A 23,741-nucleotide genomic window follows, 5' to 3' on the forward strand; every position below is an offset into this window, starting at 1 on the left:
AAGTACAAGTAGTGACATGATCAACACCAGGCACCACACAAGTTCCAGGTGGATGACAAATTTTGGTTACATTTGCAAAAGGAGTGCCTCTTTAGGCCCCAATGCAAGATTATCCTACTTCGATATGGTTCGTACACCATCACCAAGGTTCTAGGAGACAACACTTTCGAGCTCAAAACTCCACCATTCCTTTGCTGGCACCCATTATTCAATTTGGACCAACTTTGGCCATAGTTTCCCCCATTGTTGGATACATCAGACATTGCTAAGTAGCTTACACCAATAGAGATCAAACCAAGCTATATCGAATAGGCCATGACTGATAGGATCATGGATACATAGATCAAGAATACTCTGCAGCTTAATATCCAACTATATCGGCTTGTCAAAGCTGGCGAACTCCTACACCAAGGCAGGTGGCTCACCAAGGACCAAGTTCAGCAAAAGGTTCCCCATCTCATGGAGGCATTCAATGCAATGGGGACCATTACTTCCTAAGGGGGAGGACTGATTCAAGTGGATATTAGAGCCACCCACATATTCCACTTGGACCCCCACCATTTTTTCTTTCATTTTTCAGTTTCCTTAATTGTAGCACAGTTTACTATTCTTGGCATTTTTCAGGTCCTGAACTTCCGGAGCCGTTTTGAGGTACTAAACAACATTTTTTTATAATAGGAAAACAAAAGCCTATTTCTTACATTCATTGTCAAAATTTATAATCCCTCAATAGATATTTCTAGCAAGGTATCATATGCGTCAAACGGAAATCATATGACAAAGTTACAATCGCAAGACGTTGATGTACCAATTTACCCCAACATGGCCCATAGTTTTTCCATTTCATCTCCTAGGTTTAGGTTTTTGGATGTTAGGTCTTCCATTGTTTCTCAAAAATAAATAACCCTTTGAGGCTCATTGTAACACATTTAGAGGCATGTAGCCACCACATCTCTTTTCAGATATAAGCTACCATCGCCCGAGCTACTTTATTTCCATTTATGTATGTAAGCATATTTCAGTTCTTTCATATTAATGAAATGAAGTTTTATTTCTATTGCATCTCGTGTATATTTTTATTTTGTTGTGTTCCTGCATAAGTCTAGATCATATGAATTCCATTTTCAAACACTTCCTTAGAAATTTTGTGTTAGGATTATTTGATGATATCCTAATCTACAACAAGTCTTGGGAGGATCATGTTCAACATGTTAACAAGGTGCTCAAAATATTGGAGTAACAATTATATGAAAAAACCTCCAAACGTTTCTTTGGAGTACATGAGGTGGAATATTTAGGTCATATTGTATCTCATGAGGGTGTTAAAGTAGACCCTCACAAAATAAAATCCAGTAAGGAATGGAAAATCCCCACAAAAATAAAGCATCTTAGAGGATTTCTCGGTTTGACAGGGTATTATCACAATTTTGTCAATAATTATGGGAGAATAGCGGCAACTCTAACATCATTATTAAAGAAAGATTCATTTTCTTGGAGTTAAAAAACAACGAAGGCCTCTGAACATTTTAACGAGGCAATGTGCCAAGCACGAGTCTTAGCTACGCCAGACTTCACAAAAACATTTATTATGGAATGTGATGCTTCAGTAAATGGAATTGGTGTTGTTTAAATGCAAGAAGGAAGACCCATCTCTTTTGAAAATCGTCCAATCAAAGGAAAGTATTTACACAAACCTATTTATGAGAAGGAAATGTTGGCAATACTACATGCACTAAAGAAATGGCGACCTTACCTAATGGGAAGACACTTCAAGGTAAAAATATATCATGCTAGTCTTAAATAATTTTTGGGAAAAATATTATCTTTAGAGGAGTACAAAAATGGGTGACAAAGATTTTCAGTTATGACTTTGAAATAATCTACAAAAAGGGAAGTGAAGGTGAAATCGACCTGAGTTGGATAGTGAAAAGAATTGAGAGGATGAGCAGGGTTAGGGTTTGACGCTGAGCTTCTGCGAACTGACCGGAATCGAAGACCAGGTGCAGGGGAGGCCTGCTTCTCTTGCGTGTGATCAAAATCACAGATTGCAGATACGGGCGAAGGATAGGAGGTAGAAAACTGAGGGATCTGACAGTGAAATGGTAGCTGAATCGGGGAGGGGAGAGATCCCCTCCTACAAAAACATAGCAGTAGGGGAGTCAAGCAGAAATGGAGCACAAAGAGGTATGGGGAAAAACACCAGAGATATCCTGGTCATGGGAGCCCGATGGCAAGTGGGATTAAGCGGCAGGTGTCTCCCAAGGGCATCGAAACAACCTAGGTTTGTAATCCCGAACAATAAACTTGAAGAATACAGAAGTTATATGAGAGATCACCCTTTAATCTGTAAGTTCATAGGGTTTTGGTCATCTGAGAAGGATTTGTCCAAATGGATACAACAGAGATGGAAACCTAAGGGACATATAGATTTAAAATTTGGGGCAAAAGGTTTTTTCACAGTTATATTCTCTAATCTGGAAGATAAGGAAAGGATTTTTGAGGGAGGACCCTACTTTATGAACATTGTTGGTTTATTCATGTGGCACTGGGAGGACTGCTACAACCCAAACAAGGGAAAAATGTTAGCAGCACCTATCTGGATCAGAGTATTCGGACTACCAATGGAGTTTTGGGACCCAGAGATCCTAGAAGGAATAGGTAATACAATCGGGACATTTGTTAAAGTAGCTAAGACTACTAAAAGAGGGAGATACACATCTTATGCCAGGATATGTGTATACATGAATATAATAGAACCGCTTCCGGAGTTTATCGATTTATAATACCATGATGAGGTTTGGCAGCAACCAGTGGATTACCAACACATCCCATTTCGTTGTAGAAGATGCCATGAATATGGCCACCTTTTCAAGCAAATCCCTTTAAATATTGCAGAGGAATCAACCGAAAAGAAAGAAGAAGAGAAGAAGGCAATAGAGGCAAACAATGAGACTGAAGATGGATTTAAAGAAGTGCCCACCAGAAGAAAATCTCTAAAAGGATTGCTCCCTCTGCAACCACCCATTAAAACAACTCCATTGCAAAATAAAAACAAGTTTAAGGCCCTTCAGGAAGAGGAAATGGAGATGGAAAAGGAAGATAGTGATGAAGAACCTATGGAACTATCAAAAGAAACAAAAGAACAGGACACAATTCAAATAAATATGGAACAAGGAGGGGTAGAAGCTAACATGGACTTGCTAAAAGATCAAACCCAAATGGAGGTAGATCCACAAAAATACAGAGGAAGTGAAGAGGAATGAATAATTAGGAGACTGTTACAGGAATGGACGTATCTAGATGAGAGATTTATACCTGAAGAACAAAATCAATTATATAAAGAGATGTTCCAAAAATACAAGGAGAAGGTAGGAGTAATTATGGAAAGTCAACCAGAACAACTAGGAGTGCAAGGGACACAGAGTATTGGAATTGGTAGTATTGGAAAAGTAGGAAGGAAACATGGTAGGTGTCCAATGAGTGAGACTATCCAAGTGGTAGGGGAGATGCTGGTGAATTCAGGAAGAGTTATACCTCTCTCAGAGGTATTTCAACAACCGCCCAAATTATTAAAATGATAATCACAAGCTGGAATATTAGAGGTCTCAATAGTAGGGGAAAACAGAGATATTTGAGAGATAGGTTGAAAAAAGATAAACCCAGTATAATGATAATTCAAGAAACCAAGATTTGTACTCAGAAAATGGAAGAAATAATGAGAATATTTAATACTCACTATGAGATAACGGGTCAGGATGTGGCAGGCAGTGCAGGAGGTCTAGCAGTTCTGTGGAATCCAGAGGAAGTTCAATTCGGAAATTGTGTCAGCTTCCCTTGAATTCTTTCAGGAACCTTCAAAATTATAGGTTCGTCAGAATGGATAATCCTCACAGGGGTATATGGCCCGCACTTATCAGGCAAGCGCAGAAGATTTCTTCAAAATATGAGAACAATCCGAAGGTTGTTCCCGGATATGCCATGGATTGCTGGTGGGGACTTTAACATGATTACAACCCTAACGGAAAAACAAGGAGGATTGAGAAGAATAGACCAAGATATGGAATCTTTTGGTGACATGATATCAGAACAAATATTGGTTGATATTCCCACAATAAATGGGATCCACACATGGAATAACAGAAGAGGGGGCAAAAATCAAATTGCATCGAGACTGGATAGATTTTTAATATCTGAACAAATTATAAACAGAGATATATTCATAGAAACAATGATCCTTCCAGCAATGGGCTCAGACCACTAGCCAATCAGGCTAGAAATTGACATTAAAACAAGCCCAAAGAAATGCCCTTTTATGTTTGAAGCTTTCTGGCTCAGGAATCAGCAATTCATGCCAAAGATGGAGGAGTGGTGGACCGAGAACCAACAAAGAGGACAAAGTAAGATGCAAACTTTCCAATTAAAACTAAAAGAACTCAGAGAAAAAATTAAAAAATGGAAAAAAGATGAATTTGGGAATATATTCAAGGAGCAGCAACGATTGGAACAAAAAATGAGAATACTACAACAAGAAATAATAACAGAAGGCAAAAGCGAGGAAAGAACCAAAGAAGAGGGCATAGTGATAATCCAAATTGAAGAACGAAGAAAACAAGAAGAGATATTATGGAAGCAAAAGTCTCAAATAAACTAGCTCCGTGAAGGAGAAAGGAATATGAAGTTCTTCCACCAAGCCATGATTCAACACTGACAAAGGAATAGAATATTTTCTATCAAAAATGAGGAAGGGAAACGCATAACCCAGCATGAAGAAATGGAATAGGCTTTAGTCGGGCACTTTAAGGACATCCTTACAGAACCTCAAGTGAACAGAGAAGAGGCTATAGGAAGGATATGTAACGAAATCCCAAGAATGATCACTAGGGACTAGAATTTAGCTCTTATGAGGGCAGAAACCCTGGAGGAAGTGGAGGAAATAGTGAAAGGGATGAAAATAAATAAAGCTCCAGGACCATACGGATTTACAGTGGAATTTTACCAAGCAGGCTGGCACTTCCTAGGGCAAGACATCCCGAAGGTGGTAGAGGAATCGCGCAGACACTAGAAGGTATGGCCTGGCCTAAAATCAACCCTTTTATCTCTTATTCCTAAATTTGTTCATTCGGAAACTGCTCAAGGTTTTCGACCTATTGCTCTTTGTAATGTAATATATAAGATAATTTCCACTCTGATGGCTAAGAGATTGAAACCAATCCTATCTAGTATTATCTCGCCGAAACAGACTGGGTTTGTGGAAGGGAGACAAATTCTATATGGCTTGGTGGTATCTCAGGAAGTGGTACATTATTTGAAACAAAAAAAGAAAATGGGAATGATGATAAAATTGGATCTTTCAAGGCGTATGACTGTCTAAATTGGGATTACCTTAAAACAATTTTAATGGCATTTGGCTTTTGCAATAGATGGGTAAATTGGATCTATGATATGATTTCCACTCCCAATTTCTCCATTCTCTTGAATGGATCACCAACCTCGACTTTCAATGCCACAAGAGGACTGCAACAAGGGGATCCTTTATCCCCATTCTTGTTCATCATAGCAACGGAAGGACTGGGATGATACCTCAAAAAAGAACTAAGGGAGAGAAAAATCAAAGGATTGAGGCCATGGGGAAGCAACTTACCAATTACTCATCAACAGTTCGTTGATGACATTATGCTTTTTTGTGTTGTCTCACTAAGAGAAGTAAAAAGGGTTAAACGGATTCTTGATCTCTTTATGGAAGCATCAGGCATAGAAATTAACAAGGATAAATCATGCACATTCCTCTTCAATATGCCTGATGCGGTCAAAGCCCACCTGACCAAAATTCTGGGTTTCCGCTCTGGAGAATTACCTACAAAATACTTGGGAAATCAATTAGCTTTAAATCCTTTGAAGATAGAAAATTGGCAGCAAACCATTGAGAAACTCAAGAGTAGACTGGCTAATTGGTCTTTCCGATCTTTGAATATAGCGGGAAGATTGGTGCTTCTTAAATCGATTCTTCAAGTAATTCCTATCTATCCTCTCTCGACAATGGCAGTCCCTAAAGGAGTATGCACAAAAATGATTGATATATTTAGAAAATTCATCTGGGGAAGACCAAAGCAACAAAAGAAATGGGCTTTAATATCATGGAAGGGTCTAATAAAAAATAAAGAAGAAGGAGGACTGGGTCTCAGAGACCCGTATATTTTGAACCAAGTCCTAGGAGCGAAGCTGTGGTGGAGATGGATGAGGGGTGGAGAGGATCTATGGAAAAAGATATGGACCCAAAAATACAATATGCCCACAACCATTGAAGGTATTCTTAGACTGGAGGAAGTTCCAAGAGGATCCACAATATAGGACCTGGCTAGTCAAAATAGAGATATTATATGCAAACATGCATTCTGCGAAATAAGGAATGGAAATGTAGCTAAATTTTGGGAAGAAGCCTCGCAGCAAACAGAGAGAATGATAGAGATGTAAGGCCTGCAAAATACATATCATAAGGCTATAGCTAAGGGGCTAAATTATGTTCGTGAATATTGGAAGGAAGAAAGGCAAGGCGGGACCTGGAGAATCTGGAAGAAACCGGAAGAATGGGATAGTCACATTAATCCTGAACAGGAAGATCTATTTGTAAAGGAAATGGAATCAAGAAGAATTACAATCATAATAGGTCAGGATATACTACGATGGGGTAAATCCAGAAATGGAACTTTTACGATTAGAGAAGCCTATCATCTAACCACCCGACAAGAGCAAGATAAAGATACACCAATGTGGAAACAAATATGGCAGAATAATTGGTGGCCGAAGGTAACCTTGTTCATATGGTTAGTAGGAAAAGGACGAATCTTGACTTGGGATCAGATACAAAAGCGAGGATTCCATGGACCTCCTAGATGTAGCCTCTGCAAACAAGACAAAGAAACGCAAGAACACCTTTTGAACTCATGCCCTGTTGCCCAGCAACAATGGGAAGAAATCAGGAAACTCTTTGGGAGGAAAAACAGGGATCCTCATGACATTAAAAAAACCATTTATCAATGGGGGAGAGGTCAATCCTCAAGCCCGGTGGTCAAGAGAGCCTGGAGCCTAGCGATGGGGTTTAACATATGGATAATATGGAAAGAAAGAAACCAAAGAATATTTCAAGACAAAGACAACCCTCCAGAGATGATTTGGAAGCGAACCCAAAAACTTATAAGTGAAACTATCCTAGCAGAATACTGGGCGCAAGAAGATTGGAAAACAACTCCAGAAGAAGGACGGATCCTAACAAGTCTAAACCTAGAACAAGGCATGGTTTGTCCTCAAAAGCAAAAAAACCAGAGCACTCATAACCAGAGCTCAACCAAGTTCAGATGTCCTCGCGATGGCTTCATCAAACTAAATTTGATGGGGCCTCTAAAGGAAAACCGGGGCCAATAGGGTTCGGAGGCATCTTTAGAGATAATCAAGGGCGGACTAGATGTGTTTATGTTGATTGGGGAGGTATAATGAGCAACAATGAAGCTGAATTAATGGCAATTTATCAAGGCATCATAATAGCAATCCGAAATGGGTATACTAAGTTGAAAATTGAAGGAGACTCGAACCTAGTAATAGAGATGCTTAGGAAATTGAATAATGGTAAAGATTCGGAAAAAGTAGCGAAGAGCTGGAGGAAGGCCGGACTAATTCAGGACTTGGCAGAAATAATGAAAAGAATTGATTACAAGATCATCAACTATGTTAGAAGGGATGGTAATAAGGCCACGGATTTCCTAGCTAACTGGGGTTGCAATGAACAAGACAAAAAGGTAGACAGTATATGGCCAATTCATGGGGAAAAACCACGATGGGAGACCCTGAATTTAATCATTACCCAAGATAATAGTGAGATTACATATGGAAGAGTTGGTGACGTGTGAAAACATGATGAAGGAAGGAAAGTGGCAAAGCAAGCCACCATTTATCATAATAATTCCACAGGACGTCGGGGCAGCTTGCAGGCAAGGTAGCATTTCGAGGTGTGGAGGCAATAGGGAAGTGGAGAAAGAAGCAGGAAGGAACAGTGGCGGAAGGAGGATGGCACGTCGGGTAGGTGGCAGAAGATTAATAAGGGTAGTGAAGGACAGAACCAAAGTTAGCATGCTGCAAAGGAAGGAGACGAAGGGAGCTCGATGCAATCAGGTGTTCTCTACAAATCGGCATAGGACGGGGTATGTTTTAACAAAACCATTCCTTTCTTTCCTTTTAATCTCCAGCAATATTAGGGAAGAGGGAAGAGAGTTAGACGTTGCAGAGGGAAAGAGAAGGGAGAGGGACGTGGAATCCTTCCCTGTTACTTTTAGTCAAAAGACAGAGGGCAGGAGAATGAGAAAGGCTGGGGTAGAATCTAGCAAGGTAGGGAGTTGGGCAAGCCAGGATAAATGAAAGCAAGGATTAAGGTTTGATAATTATTAGGGGCAGTTGGAGGGGGTAAAACAAGATGTTTGGGAGGCAGAGAAGACCCCCGAGAACATCTTCCAACTTCATCCCAGGGAAGGAGGGCCGGGGAAGTTCCAGAGTACTGAAAAATAGCAGCAAGCGGATGGCAAGAATTGGGAAAAGGAAGCTAAGGATCCTGGAAGCGATGAATTCATAGCGAACACAACTTTCGCTGTCGGTCAGGGGAGTCATGCGGTACCCAAGAAAAAATCAACTCGCCCAGGTTGAGGAAGAGGGCGTCGAGGCAGAGGAAGACCTCATCAATCAGGCAGACAGGAATTAAGGTCCCCCTCTCCAGTATGTTAGAGACAAGGCCAAAAAACCATGAGACATGTGGTACAAGAGGCTAAAAAATCCTACAAAGAAGGAACTGACGAAGACATCCACAGGCTTATTCAAGAATTAGAAGCAAATGTAATGCAGGAGGACTCGGAACCTAAAATGGAAGACTGGGGTAACCTCATTCGTGACCCAGGCAACACCAGGGGATACATGACCCTATACAAGCAGGCTTTACACGTATATTGGGTGCTGAAGCGATTACTTGCAAAGGCAATGGAGCAGGCTGCAGAGGAAATGGCAGAGCTAGCTCAGGGCATACCCAATATGCGGCGAGAAATGAAAAATCTCCAAATCACTATGCTCCTCGACGACAATAACTTGGATGAAATTCAACAACAGCTGAAGAAGCTTGCTCCAACAATGAGAGATGCAGAAAAACCTCCCAGAGTTATGGTAGATTAATCCTTCTAGTTTGATCCAATGGTTTTCCTTGTTAGTTATTTGAGAATAGTTTCTCATTTTCGTACTAATAGTTTTTAATGTCGGTATGGAACCAGATTAGTAATTCTGGTAGTGAAGTTCATTTGGCATGGATTTGCAGACTTATTCTTTTTTGTTACTCGACGGCTTATAAAAACTTAAGGTGGCCAACAGATCTGGTTTCCCTTCTGGATGAGTTGAGGCCACCAAATGCTTGTATATGTTTCCACCTGGTTTTGATATAAATAAAAAAAGAAAGGTCCTACTTTAGCTTAAAAAAGAATCTACAAAAAAGGGAAGAAAAATGTTGTTGCAGATGCACTCTTGGGAAAGGATGACGATGTTGAAGAATTGTTTTGTGCCATTTCTATTATCCAACCTAAGTGGATAAACAAAGCAAGGGATGAATGCAAGAATGATGAAGAGGTGTTGTCACTCATTCAAATGCTGCAGCAAGATACCAGTACATCTGATACATTTCGCTGGAAAAATGATTCATTCTGGTACAAATATCGCTTATATATTTGTAAGAATTCCCAACTCAAACAAAATATTCCTTTGGAATTTCACACCTCTCCCTTAGGAGGGCACTCATGATTTTTACAAACTTACCATAGGGTCAAGAAGGAATTTTTTTAGGATGGCCTTAAATCTGATATTCTTAAGTTTGTGGCAGAATTTTTGCTTTGCCAACAAATAAGTTGAGACAATTAAGACTCTAAGTTTGTTACAACCTTTAGAAATTCCAAGTCAGCATTGGGAGGATGTCTCAATGGATTTTATCACAGGTGTACCAATTTTTTAAGGAAATACTGTCATTGTTATGAAACCAGCTCAAGAAAAGATAGAAAAGATAGATCAACGCCTTAGAATTTAGCCTCTTCGAGGGGGCAACCTCCTTTACATTACATAAATGAACAATTCTTGGATGATACAAATGACAAAACCTCCTTTCTATATATAGGAGTCTAAGGAGTCACAATATAATCTAGCCAACCTAACAATAATAATATAAAGCCACAAAAATAACAATAGAGGGATTCTATGGGGCACAGAAATAACAATATGGGGGTAATAGGGGCACAACAATATAAATAAGGGGTATAACTACAATAGTAATGGGGTAATCACTAGTATTATAGGGACCCAACATGCCCCTCTCCTTCAAAAAAGTGTTGTCCTCAACGCTTGAGTAGTTCTGGATACTTCTGCATAAAATTCTCATCCTCCCATGTGGAATCTTCAGCGGATAAGTTCTTCCACTTGATAAGATACTCTGAAATTGATCGATTTCGTAGCTGTCGAGTTCTTGTTTCTGTGACTGCTTCCGGTTCCAATATAATTTTTCCTTCCTCGTCAAGTTCTGGCAATATTGTTTGAATTGGGAGCTTGTCACCTATAACCTTCTTTAAACATGAAACATGGAAAACTGGGTGCAATCGAGAAGCTGCAGGAAGCTCCAATTTGTATGCCATAGTACCAATCTTTTGCAACACCTTGTACGGACCATAATACTTTGGTGATAATTTATTATCCTTCTTAGCTTGCTTTAGGGACATTTGCTTATATGGTTGTAGCCGTAGGAATACCCAATCACCTACATCAAAACTTCTTTCACTGCGATGTTGATCTGCCTGTTGTTTCATTCTATTTTGTGCCAACACGAGGTTATCCTTTAAGAGTTGGAGGACTTGTTGTTGATGTTCGATGTGATGTTCCACTGCCTGAACCTTAGAATTTTCTCTTAAATATGATGTGATGGATGGTGGTTGATACCCATAAAGTGCCATAAATGGGGTCATTTTTGTTGCTGTATGGAAGGAAGTGTTATACCACCATTCAGCCAGAGGCAACCATTTGACCCATTGTGTCTGTTTATCAGATACAAAGCAACGAAGATATCCTTCCAAACATTTGTTTACTATCTCAGTTTGCCCATCAGATTGAGGATGATAAGATGAGCTATGAGCTAACTGAGTACCAAGACAAGAAAATAATTCTGTCCAAAAATTTCCAGTGAAAATGGGATCTCTGTCACTTACAATAATCTTTGGGTTTCCATGTAGCTTTTGAATTGTTTCCATAAATGCAGTAGAAACTGTACTGGCTTTAAATGGATGTGATAATGCACAAAAGTGTGCATACTTGGTAAGTCTGTCAACTACCACCATGATGACACTCTTTCCCTCAGACTTGGGTAAACCTGTGATAAAATCCATTGAAACCTCCTCCCAACGTTGGCTTGGAATGGATAAAGGTTGTAATAGACCCGGTGTCTTAATTGTTTCAACTTTATTTTGTTGGCAAACCAAACATTCCGCCACAAACTTTTGAATATCTGATTTAAGGCCATCCCAAAAAAATTCCTTCTTAACCCTGTGGTAAGTTTTTAAAAATCCTGAGTGCCCTCCTAAGGGAGAAGTGTGCAATTCCATAAGAATCTTTTGTTTTAGCTGGGAATTCTTACAGAGGTATAAGCGATCTTTGTACCATAACGAATCATTTTCCAGCTAAATGTATCAGAAGTACTGGAATCTTGTTGTAGCTTTCGAATAAGTGCCCACACTTCTTCGTCATTCTTCCATTCCTCCCTTGCTTCGTTTATCCAATCTGGTTGGATAATAGAAATGGCACACAACAATGCTTCCACATCCTCATCCTTTCTTGAGAGTGCATCTGCCACCACATTTTGCTTCCCTTTTTTGTAGATGATTTCAAAGTCATAACCCAACATCTTTGTGACCCACTTTTGTTGCTCTTCAGAGGATAATCTTTGTTCTAAAAAGTATTTAAGGCTATCATGATCCGTTTTTACCTTGAAGTGTCTTCCCATTAGGTAGGGTCGCCATTTCTTAAGTGCATGGAGTATTGCCAACATTTCCTTCTCATAAATAGCTTTGCTTAAAAACTTTCCCTTGATTGGACGACTTTCAAAAGCAATGGGTCTTTCATCTTGCATTAGAACAGCACCAATTCCATTTCCTGAAGCATCACATTCCACAATAAAGGTTTTTGTGAAGTCCGGTGTAGCTAAGACCGGTGCTTGGCACATTGCCTCTTTAAGATGTTCAAAGGCCTTTGTTGCTTCCGGAGTCCATGAAAATGAATCTTTCTTCAATAATGTTGTTAGAGGTGCTGCTATTCTCCCATAATTCTTAACAAACTTGCGATAATACCCTGTCAACCCAAGAAATCCTCGCAGATGCTTTATGGATGTGGGGATTTTCCATTCCTTAATGGCTTTAATTTTGCTAGGGTCTACCTTAACTCCTTCATGAGATACAATATGACCCAAATATTCCACCTCCTGGACTCCAAAGAAACATTTGGATCTTTTTGCATATAATTGTTTCTCCTCCAATAGTTGTAGCACCCTGTCAACATGTTCAACATGATCCTTCCAAGACTTGCTGTAGATTAGTATATCATCAAAAAATACTAACACAAATTTTCTAAGGAATGGTTTGAAAATTGAATTCATCAAACCTTGAAATGTTGAAGGTGCATTGGTAAGGCCAAAAGGCATGACCAAAAATTCATAATGACCCTCATGAGTTCTAAATGCCGTTTTGGAATGTCTTCAATCTTCATTCTGATTTGATGATATCCCGAACGAAGATCCAACTTGGTGAAGTAAATTGATCCATGCAATTCATCCAGTAATTCATCAATGACAGGAATGGGGAACTTATCTTTAATAGTGAGCTTGTTGAGCTCCCTATAATCTGGACACATGCGCCATGATCCATCCTTCTTGTGCACCAATACTACTGGAGCAGAGAAAGAAATTTGACTTGGTTGAATTATACCAGCCTCTAGCATTTCTGCAACCATATGTTCAATTTCACTTTTTTGGACATAGGGATATCTGTACGGCCTGATGTTTGGAGGAACACTTCCTGGAATCAGATGAATAGCATGATCATGATCACGCATAGGTGGGAGACCTTTGGGAGTCTCAAATACCTTGGAATGATTGTCCAGGAATTTTTGGAGATCTGGAGAAATAGATGATTCCAATGTGGAAACATCTAGCGAACATAATTGTGCAATTACACCTCTTTGCTCCTTTTTTAGAAGCTTTGTCATACATTAGAGCTGATTATCTTTCCTGGTTTCCCTGCAATACCCCTTAATTCAACTTCCTTTCCTTCCGTAGAAAATTTGATGAAAAGTTCTTGAAAATTAAAAGCTATTGTACCCAAGGATTGTAGCCATTGGACTCCTAGTACAACATCAGCACCTCCCATTGGAATGGAAAGCATTGGGCTAGTCAATACATATTCTCCCATGGATAGCTTGATATTATGGCACTTTCCAGAGCAATTTATTGTTCCTCCATTTGCAATCATCACTTGACACTCTGGTGCTGGATATAGGAAGCAATTCAATTCTTTTGCTACCCTACAATGAATAAAATTGTGGGTGCTTCCTGAATCAATCAACACTATTACCTTTTTCTTCTTGATTTGTCCTTCTATCTTGATGGTTTGAGGAGTGGTAATTCCCGCCAATGCATTACAAGATATGGTCGGATTTATTTGTTCTTCATCTAGGCTTTGTTCCTGGAGTATATCTTCTTCTTTTGACCTTTCTTGCTCCTTTTCTTCTTCCTCTTCACAATCTATGTAGAATAATTTCTTCTCAGCACACTTATGACCTTTAGTGTATTTGCTATCACAATTGTAACAAAGCCCTTTTGCTCTTTTTTCTTCCAATTGTTGTGGTGTCAACCTTATAGGTTGTGGAAGACTAGGGGCAACAACACTTCCGTCTTTATAGTTGTGAGTGGTATGCTTCCTGGTTGCCATAATTTTGCTTTCCATTTTTCTTGCTAACCTGAATGCCTTCTCTAATGAATCAGGTTCCCAAAGGCGAACATCATGTTGGATATTATCCTTTAAAGACCCTATGAACACATCAATCCTATGCTCCTCTGGAATATCTTTTACCCTTATGTTCAATTTTTGGAACTCCTCAATGTGCTCCATTATTGAACCCTTTTGTTTGAGACTTATCAATTGGCTAAAAAAAGTGTTGCTTTTTGTATCTTCATAATGTGCTATCAATTCTTCCGTAAAAATTGCCCAAGTGATAAATTGTTTACGAGAGCAAAGCCATTGATACCATACAAACTGATTTGGTTCCAAATATACAGTTGCCATACGTACCTTTTGTGTGTTTTGCACATTATTGAGATCGAAGAATTGCTCCATCTGTAATATCCATGTGGCGGGATCCTTGCCATCAAACTTCCTCATATCGATTTTTGGAATATGGTGATTCTTCGATCCAACATTAGCATCTATGGAATCATGATTAACATTTCTTTTGTTCTCATCATGAGTTTCCTTTACTACCTTTTCACCATTAGTGACCCTTTCTTGTAGCAACTTCTTCAATTCTTCCATGTCTGTCTTCAAATCTATCTTCAAATCTACCATGTCTCTCTTCAAATCTATCTTCGAATCATCCATCTTAGCTTCCATGCCCTTTATCTTAGATTCCATGCCATTTATCTTAGATTCCACGCCACTTATCTTAGCTTCTGTTAGCTTTTGTGAGCGTGACATTTGTTGCACTTGTTCTTGTAATTTTGATATATCATGTAGCATTTCTTCCTCTTCTTCATGAGTCATGCTAGAGCTTTCAGGTTCCTTACTAGGTGTTTGCATTTTCTTTCCTCGGGGCATCAGTTACCGATAATAATGCTTTACTATGCCCTTTGAATTCCGTTAAACCAAGCTTACACAAAAATTAAAAAAAAAACTACACACCTTTTTTTCACTTTATAGAAGCCTGATATTGAATCTGATGTATCTCTGTAATTTCGGATCATCCAGTTCTGAAATTGCTATCTGTAGTAGCCTTCTGCGTCCTCTTTCCAATGCCACAAGTCTGAGCCAAATTGGATTCTCCAAGGAAGAGTTATGTGAAATCTCCCACAGTGACTTGCTTTTAGACTGGTTCAGTAGAGCGAAATTGTACGACGTGCCACGAGTCACTGTTTCAACCTTTGAATCTGAAACACACATACAAGAAACTACAGTCCGTCCTCTTTCTGTACCTTCTTACGAAATTTCAATCCGATCCCCAGAGAGAAAGTTATGACGATTTTCCCCAGGTCACCTGTTTTGAATGTAATTCAGGAGTCTGCAAAAAGACCAACTTCCTCAGATCATATCTCCGCAAATATCGCGCGAAAAGCTCTGAAATTCGGACCCAAGGTTCAGCGTGATTTCTTCTCAAATGGTTTTTTTTTTGCGACTTCTGAAACGTCACAGAGAAAAAGTTATAGCGAAAATGTCACGATGACCTGTTTGGAGCAGCGAAAACCTAGAATCCAAAGCTCTGATACCAAATGTTATGAAACCAGCTCAAAAAGATAGAAAAGATAGATCAACGCCTTAGAATTCAGCCTCTTCGAGGGGGAAACCTCCTTTACATTACATAAATGAACAATTCTTGGATGATACAAATGACAAAACCTCCTTTCTATATATAGGAGTCTAAGGAGTCACAATATAATCCAGTCGACCTAACAATAATAATATAAAGCCACAAAAATAACAATAGAGGGATTCTATGGGGCACAGAAACAACAATATGAGGGTAATAGGGGCACAAAAATATAAATAAGGGGTATAACTACAATAGTAATGGGGTAATCACTAGTATTATAGGGACCCAACAGTCATCATGGTGGTAACTGATAGACTTACCAAGTATGCACACTTTTGTGCATTATCTCATCCTTTTAAAGCCAGTGAAATTGTTATTTTCATTTATGGAAACAATTCAAAGGCTTCATGGAAATTGAAAGATTATAATAAGTGATAGAGATCCCATTTTCACTGGAAAATTTTGGACGGAATTATTTTCTTGTCTTGGTACTCAATTAAATCATAGCTCATCTTATCATCCTCAATCTGATGGAAAAACTAAGATCGTGAACATATGTTTGGAAGGATATTGCTTTGTACCTGATAAAAAGACACAATGGGTCAAATGGTTGCCTCTGGCTGAATGGTGGTATAACACTTCCTTCCATACTTCAGCAAAAATTACCCCATTTATGTAACTTTATGGATATCATACACCATCCATCACATCAACGTTAACAGAAAATTATAAGGTTCAAGCAATGGAAGATGACATCGAGCATCAACAACAAGTTCTCCAACTCTTAAAGGATAACCTCATTCTAGTGCATAATCGAATGAAACAACAAGAAGATCGGCATCACAATGAGACAAGTCTTGATGTAGATGAATGGTTATTTTTTTGGATACAACCATACAAACAAATTTCTCTCAAGCAAGCTAAGAAGGATAATAAATTATCACCCAAGTACTATGGTCCTTACAAGGTGTTGCAAAAGATTGGTACTATGGCATACAAATTGGGGTTGCCTGCGTCTTCCCTAATACACTAAGTTTTTCATGTTTCATGCTTAAAGAAGGTTATCAATGAAAATCTTCTAGTTTAAACAGTGTTTGTCAGAACTTGACGAAGAAGGAAAAATCATATTTAAGCCTGAAGTAGTCACGGAAACAAGAACCTGACAGCTATGGAATCGATCAATTTCAGACCATCTCATTAAGTGGAAGTACTTACCTACTAAAGATTCCACATGGGAGGATGACAATTTTATATTAAAGCATCCAAAACTACTCAATCATTGAGGACAACACTTTTTTCAAGGAAAGGGGCATGTTAGGTCCCTATAATACTAGTGTATCCCCCTTATTGTTAGTGTTGTGCCCATGTATCCCCCATATTGATATTGTTATGCCCCAAGCAAGCCCACTATTCCTATTTTTGTGCCCTTAAATTATTAGTGTTATGTAGGCTCTGATTATATTGTGTCCCCTTAGACTCCTATATATACAAAGAAGGTCTTGTCATTTGTATCATCCAATAATTGGTCATTTATGTAACGTAAAGGAGGTTTCCCCCTCGAAGAGGATAATTTTTAAGTCATTGATCTATCTATTTTGTGAGTTGGTTTCATAAAAAACCCTCATATCAAAACATCTACCAACTATTGGATCACTTTCTTCAACATCTAAACCCACCTCCAAACCTCTTCCAATTCTTGTGACATCTCTACAAATAGGCTAAACATGTTTCCCTAGTGGCATTGCCAAATGGACCTAATAACCGAAAAAAAAGGGTTGAAAAGACTACAGTCCTCCACTCTCTAAAAACACCTACACAAGTTTCAACACCTCTTAACATACCTAAAACAGCTCTGCAACATCATGATCATACCAACATATTGTTGCAACAAGGTCACCTCTAGTTTTCGCACTAGATCATGAACACCATTAGCACATGAGGAACCACCACGAACATCTGAATATATGCAGACAAACCATGTCACGACCATCACCATAGGATCAACATCAATGCCAACACAAGCCAAGTACTCCATGAACACCATAAGACCAACAATCTATAGCATCATGAAGTTGACATAAGTGCATGAACAACCATCAACCATATACCATATCACTATCAGGTAAAATTTTAGGGGCTAATATTTTGAAGTGGGATTATTTTCCATTCTCCTTCCAAAATAAATATTCACTAATTTCCATATTTTCTAAAAATGATTCGCCTTAATTTTATAGTATAAAATTATTTTACCTTAAAAATTGCCAAAAATTGATTTATGCTAATATAAAGTCATTAGAAATCTAAATATTTTTACAAAAGTATCGCCAAACATTTTACGATTTTCATATTAGGGGCTAGTAGTATTCTCCAAGATTACTAAAATTTAAGATATACTTACATCCTTAAAATTCTCGTTGATAACTTTCCTTATCTAATCATCAAGGCTGACCATCCCAATGCCTACACAACAAATTGCAACCATACCATAAGGATGGCATCAATGCATCATCTAGGCTACATAGGGTTGACATCAATGCCAACATGAGCTACCTGTCATTATGAACCAATGCCAACATTAGCTAGATGGACATATGAACACAATAATGCCAACAATCTCAACCTTTGGAATTGATGGCAACCACACACAATATCCAGACCATCATCCTCTATGACTCTCCCTTTGACATCAATGGAAAAATGTCAACTCCATATGATAAGGAAGCAAGAACTAAAGAAAAAACACTAGAACAACTAATCTCTACATGGCTAATAAATATTTCACACAACACGTATGCATGTCTCTTGATTCGGATCTTGGGGGGAGGCCCCCAAGATCTAAGAGATTGAAATGGATCTTGGGAGGAGAGACCCCCAAGATCTGAAAACTTGAAATGGATCTTGGGGGAAAGGCCCCAAGATCTGAAAACTTGAATTTCCAGAAGAAAAAAAGAGGAGAATGCCCAATAAACAAAACCACAAAGAAACGTTTATTTAAAATAGTAATGGAAATAAACCAGCTAGGGCGATGGTAGCTTATCTTTGAGAAGAGATGTGGTAGCTACATGCCTCTGAACTGTAAAGGCTACATTGTGGCGGACAATTTTTCCTTTTACAAAATGTGACTTGTTACTTATAGTATTTTTCAGTTACAATACCATGGGTCAATTCCATGGGTGAATGAATACCATGAGTGGATTTTACAATACCACGGGCAGATACCATTTTAAATACCATGGATAAATTCCATGGGTCGATGAATAATATGGGTGGATGAGTACCATGGGTTGATGGCATTTTCCATTCGGATCATTCCTCCCTCCTTAAGAAGCAATGGTCCCCATTGCGTAAAGTTCCCTCCTGCGAAGCCTTTGTTGAATATGAAGAGCCACTGAAGATAAGGGTTTTATGTGGTTAACCCAAACCCCTGATAAATGAAGATCTGAGGATAAAGATACCCTGTAATGCTTGTGACCAACTATGATTCTGACAGTGTGCGGCCTAGCAAATGGACTTCGATGACAAGGATTGTATGCGGTTGACCCATAACCATGATGTTGGTTACTGATGAAGTAGCAGGTGCCTACATAGCCTACAGTGGGAGGAATTGGGTGATTTTTCGAGAGGAATCCAGATCTGGTATTTGTTTTTGTAAATTTTGTACCAAATGTTTCAGATCTGATCTGCAAAGTCGCCGCCCAAAAAATTCCTGCAAAAAAAATGAGACTGAAATATGCATGAAACCCTCATTCCCATGGAATCGTAACCTGCTCCGATACCACTGATCCGGATCTTGGGGGGAGGCCCACAAGATATAAGAGATTGAAATGGATCTTGGGAGAAGAGACCCCCAAGATCTGAAAACTTGAAATGGATCTTGGGGGAAAGGCCCCAAGATCTGAAAACTGGAATTGCCAGAAGAAAAAAAGAGGAGAATGCCTAATAAACAAAACCACAAAGAAACTTTTATTTAAAATAGTAATGGAAATAAACCAGCTAGGGCGATGGTAGCTTATCTTTGAGAAGAGATGTGGCAGCTACATGCCTCTGAACTATAAAGGCTACATTGTGGCAGACAATTTGTCCTTTTACAAAATGTGACTTGTTACTTATAGTATTTTTCAGTTACAATACCATGGGTCAATTCCATGGGTGAATGAATACCATGGGTGGATTTTACAATACCACGGGTAGATACCATTTAAAATACCATGGATAAATTCCATGGGTCGATGAATAATATGGGTGGATGAGTACCATGGGTTGATGGCATTTTCCATTCGGATCATCTCTCCACATCAGTAATGGAAACATACAAACAAGCATATCCAATTAGACACCTCTAAAATCATCATAAATTTTCTAGCATGAGAAAACTATACAATCATTAATGAATAACATCACATAGTATGCAACAACATCCACTTGAGGCAACCACACATAATATCCACCACAACTACATAGCAGCAACATCAATCAACCTCATTGCTCAAAACATGAGGCCAAGAACCCCAGCTACCACAACATAGCATGAGGGACACCATGAACACCTCCAAGTAGATCATAATGCCAACAATGTATGGCTGAAGTAACGAGAGAAAACAATGCCCCCCCTAAACATGTGCCATCTCTAACATCATCTCAAGGCTATAGTGAACCACTTCCGCTACAAACAATGCTTCCTTGCCACAAATAGAAGCACAATATGGATGAATACTCCATAATACCATGATATATAACATTTTACATACATGGTTGTAGCAGCAACATAAGACCTCATACATGCTCTCATATGACCATAATATGGTCTGATGAATCATGACTACATGACCCAAACATAACATAATACAAGTGCATAGCATCATGAGCATTTTTACATGCATATTACAATAAATTACATTGCTTCTATCATCATTTCATATGGACCAATGAATCAAGAACATGATTGTTACACCAACATCAACCCATACAAATGGTTGTAAAGATAACTCCATGCACTTCTTAAGACATTCCTAACACCATGATGACTCAACATACTATTGAATGGACCATTAACCAATACATAATTATGAACCAATAAAAGGTACATGGTTGAAAAAACTACATATAACAATATACATATGGCTGGCCCCAAGTGTTAAGTCACATATGCATGTCAGTGCCACAACTTCTCATGATAGGGTAGTTGAAAGATGATGAATGAATGCTGCAACAAGGCTTATATACATGTATTTTCCACTCATACATAGTAAATATATTAGTTGCAAAAACAATAAGTGAAAAGAAATAATCATAAAGGGAAATCCTTGAAAAGCATAGCTCCCCCTAAGCATGATATTCCTCATATGAAGTGATCCAGCTGATTTTAAAAATGCATGGAAGAATTCGATCAAAATTGATTGTTGCTATAACTCAAGCTCCCAATTCTCCTCCCTGAGATGATGCTTTTCTCATACATATTATTTCGGTCAAGTAGATATAACATGCAAGAATGGATTGTAGTAGGGGCTGATCTCTCCTACTCAGAATCTGATGACAAAGAGTACTCCCATGGTATCTTCTTACACTTCACTTTTCCCTTCAACACATACACACTATCCAGTGCCTTGAATCCCTTGGAAATCACTCTCTTTGATCTTTCTTTCTAGCTGATGAAACCTTTAGAGTTGAAAATACTTCCTTTGCTCTATCAACCATTTGGCTCACACTCAAAATATTATGCCTTAGACCTTCAATGAGCCAAACATCATATGAATTTGTCCTCTTCTCTCCAAGATTGGATTTACTACTTCCTAATACTCTTGTTGTTTCATTTCCTTCAAAATAAACACAATCAATCTTGGTTGTATTGAGAAAATAAAATTTTCTCTTATCTCCTGAAATATGTTGTGTGCATCTACTATCACTATACCACATGTCATCTTTATCACATAAACAAAGTGAAATTCCACATCTTCCTAGAGGCTACTCCTTCTTCCATGTGTTCCTTGGTCGATTCCTTAGTTGTGCATTCGCATTTGTCTATTTCTTTTGAACTAAAAGCCTCAAGGATATAAGCATCTGACCATTCTTGGCCATGTGCCAAAAATTATGAAACATGTAACTCTCTATATGACCAAGATATGTATCCAAAGGATTTGAGATTTTTCTTCTCATACTAAACCTCAATCTTCTCATGTTAGATCTGTATTCAATGGCTTTGTGCCCAAACATGTTACAAGAAAAAAAGACCATTGAAAGAACTTGTATACCTGAATGTGGGTCCTATTTTTTGTTGATCATACTACTACATGGATGTGTGTATTCTCCTCCTACAATTGGTTTCCACATTACCAAAATTGTGATAATTAAAGCACCTGATTGCGTCTACCAAGGGGGCAAAGGAATTTTTATTTCCCCTTTGAAATCTACCACCATCAATCCTAGGAGCGAATGGTCTCCTTGGTTTTGTTATTTGTTGCTACTGGTGGATCTGTTTTCTTTCTCGTTTCCTACTTCTATTGTTGGTCACATTATTTTTTGTAGGCTTCTTTGGTTCTTATTTGTTATTCTTTCCTACATGAAAACTTGTCTCACCCTTTTGAAGATTGCTGCCGGATTTTCCTACTTCTATGTTGCTCTTCACTGACTCCAATTGTTGGTCTTTTTCTTCTAGCTTCTTCCTTAATTTGTCAATTACACTCTCAATAACTTCAACATAGTCTTTCCAATATTTTTTCTTCTTGCAATTGATATCTTCTATTATTTTCGATTCTTCCAGTTGTGTCCTAAAGGTAGTCATCTCTTCCTTGATACTTTTCTCCTCTTCATCACAAACCTGAAATTTCTTCTCATGCTCCTTGCATACATCTATTAGTCTACCAATCTCATTATAAAATTCTTCAATAACAACTATTGCAGATTCATATTCATCCTTAAGGAGAATATAATTATGATCATCATTTTTTTCACTAACTAGATATTAATTATTATCACCACTATTGTTAAAAAAAGACTGGAAAGTAAATCAATCTGGCTTATACCTTCAGATCTATTGTCCTCTTCTACAGTTTGTTCAACTAGCACTTTTTTATTCTTGGATCTCTTCTTCTTGTTCTTCCTTTCTCTTCTCCTCTTAAGCTCTTCATCGTTGTCGCTGCAACTTTCTCCAAATATCATATGCAATATGTCCCATACTCCTTTGCATATTTTAAATCTCCAATGTTTTCTAAATCTGCATTAAGGAAATTTTCGAAAATAATTTGCCTTGCTTGATAATTTTACTTCATTACTTCAGAAGAAGGTGAATTCGCATCATATCCTTCACATATTAATCTCCACAAGTTAGATACACAAGAAAATAATTTGTACTTCACACTTTCTTTCCATACCTTGAAATTTGTAGTGATAAGAACATATATTCCTTGAGAGTTCATTCTGAATATATATATATATATATATATATATATATATATATATATATATATATATATAAAGCACATTTTTCCAACAAACTCCAAAACTTCTCTCTAGAGATCAAGTTGCAAACAAGAGCCCCGCTTTGATACCAATTGTTGGAAATCTTTGAGCACTACTTGGGGGGGGGGTGAATCAGTAGTGTGACTTATTCTCAATTTTTTCCTTTAATTTACTTTTACTGAATCACACACTTGTTAGAAACTTAGCATATACCATGTGCATGTAAATTATAAACATGTAAACGCATATGCATCATATACTAAAATAAAATCATCATAATAAAACCAAAAAAACCATCATCACACATGAGGCACAAGATATCTAGTGGAAAACCCTTCTCTAGGAAAAACCCACCCTCACTGCTATTTTTTTGCTTTGAATCTCTTATTAAGTAAAATGATATATTTTACATAGATGGCTGACTAGCATGAGTCTGTAGACTCGACCACACTGCAATCAGTTGACTCCAATCAGTGACGAGACTCAATTCTACTAATCCTCTTGGAATACTATGTTATCCCATGGATCTGTGGACTACCATTTGCCAAAGGCCACCATGATAAACAATCCTCACCCAACTCTGATTGGATTATCCCACTCCAATTGGATGGATAAAATATTCCTTTTGTTGAAGCTTCAAAATCACTGCTCCTCTCTCATGA

At 38.2% G+C, this 23,741-nt stretch overlaps 1 protein-coding gene across 1 annotated transcript; it reads left to right on the plus strand.

The window, feature by feature from the left end:
- Positions 1–7,487: 7,487 nt before the first annotated feature.
- Positions 7,488–7,901, plus strand: LOC149174479 (uncharacterized). The gene has a single exon (XM_089420861.1). The coding sequence runs from the start codon at positions 7,488–7,490 to the stop codon at positions 7,899–7,901; it is 414 nt and encodes a 137-aa protein (XP_089276987.1).
- Positions 7,902–23,741: the final 15,840 nt, after the last annotated feature.

Source organism: Pinus tabuliformis, chromosome 4_1 (assembly GCF_031772625.1).
Source record: "Pinus tabuliformis cultivar Carrire ecotype Pingquan chromosome 4_1, CPIR1, whole genome shotgun sequence".
Lineage (NCBI taxonomy): Eukaryota > Viridiplantae > Streptophyta > Pinopsida > Pinales > Pinaceae > Pinus > Pinus tabuliformis.

What these genes read in the sequence shown, in the direction of transcription:
- LOC149174479 (XM_089420861.1), top strand. Translation starts at nt 7,488, where the DNA reads ATGAGCAACAATGAAGCTGAATTAATGGCAATTTATCAAGGCATCATA.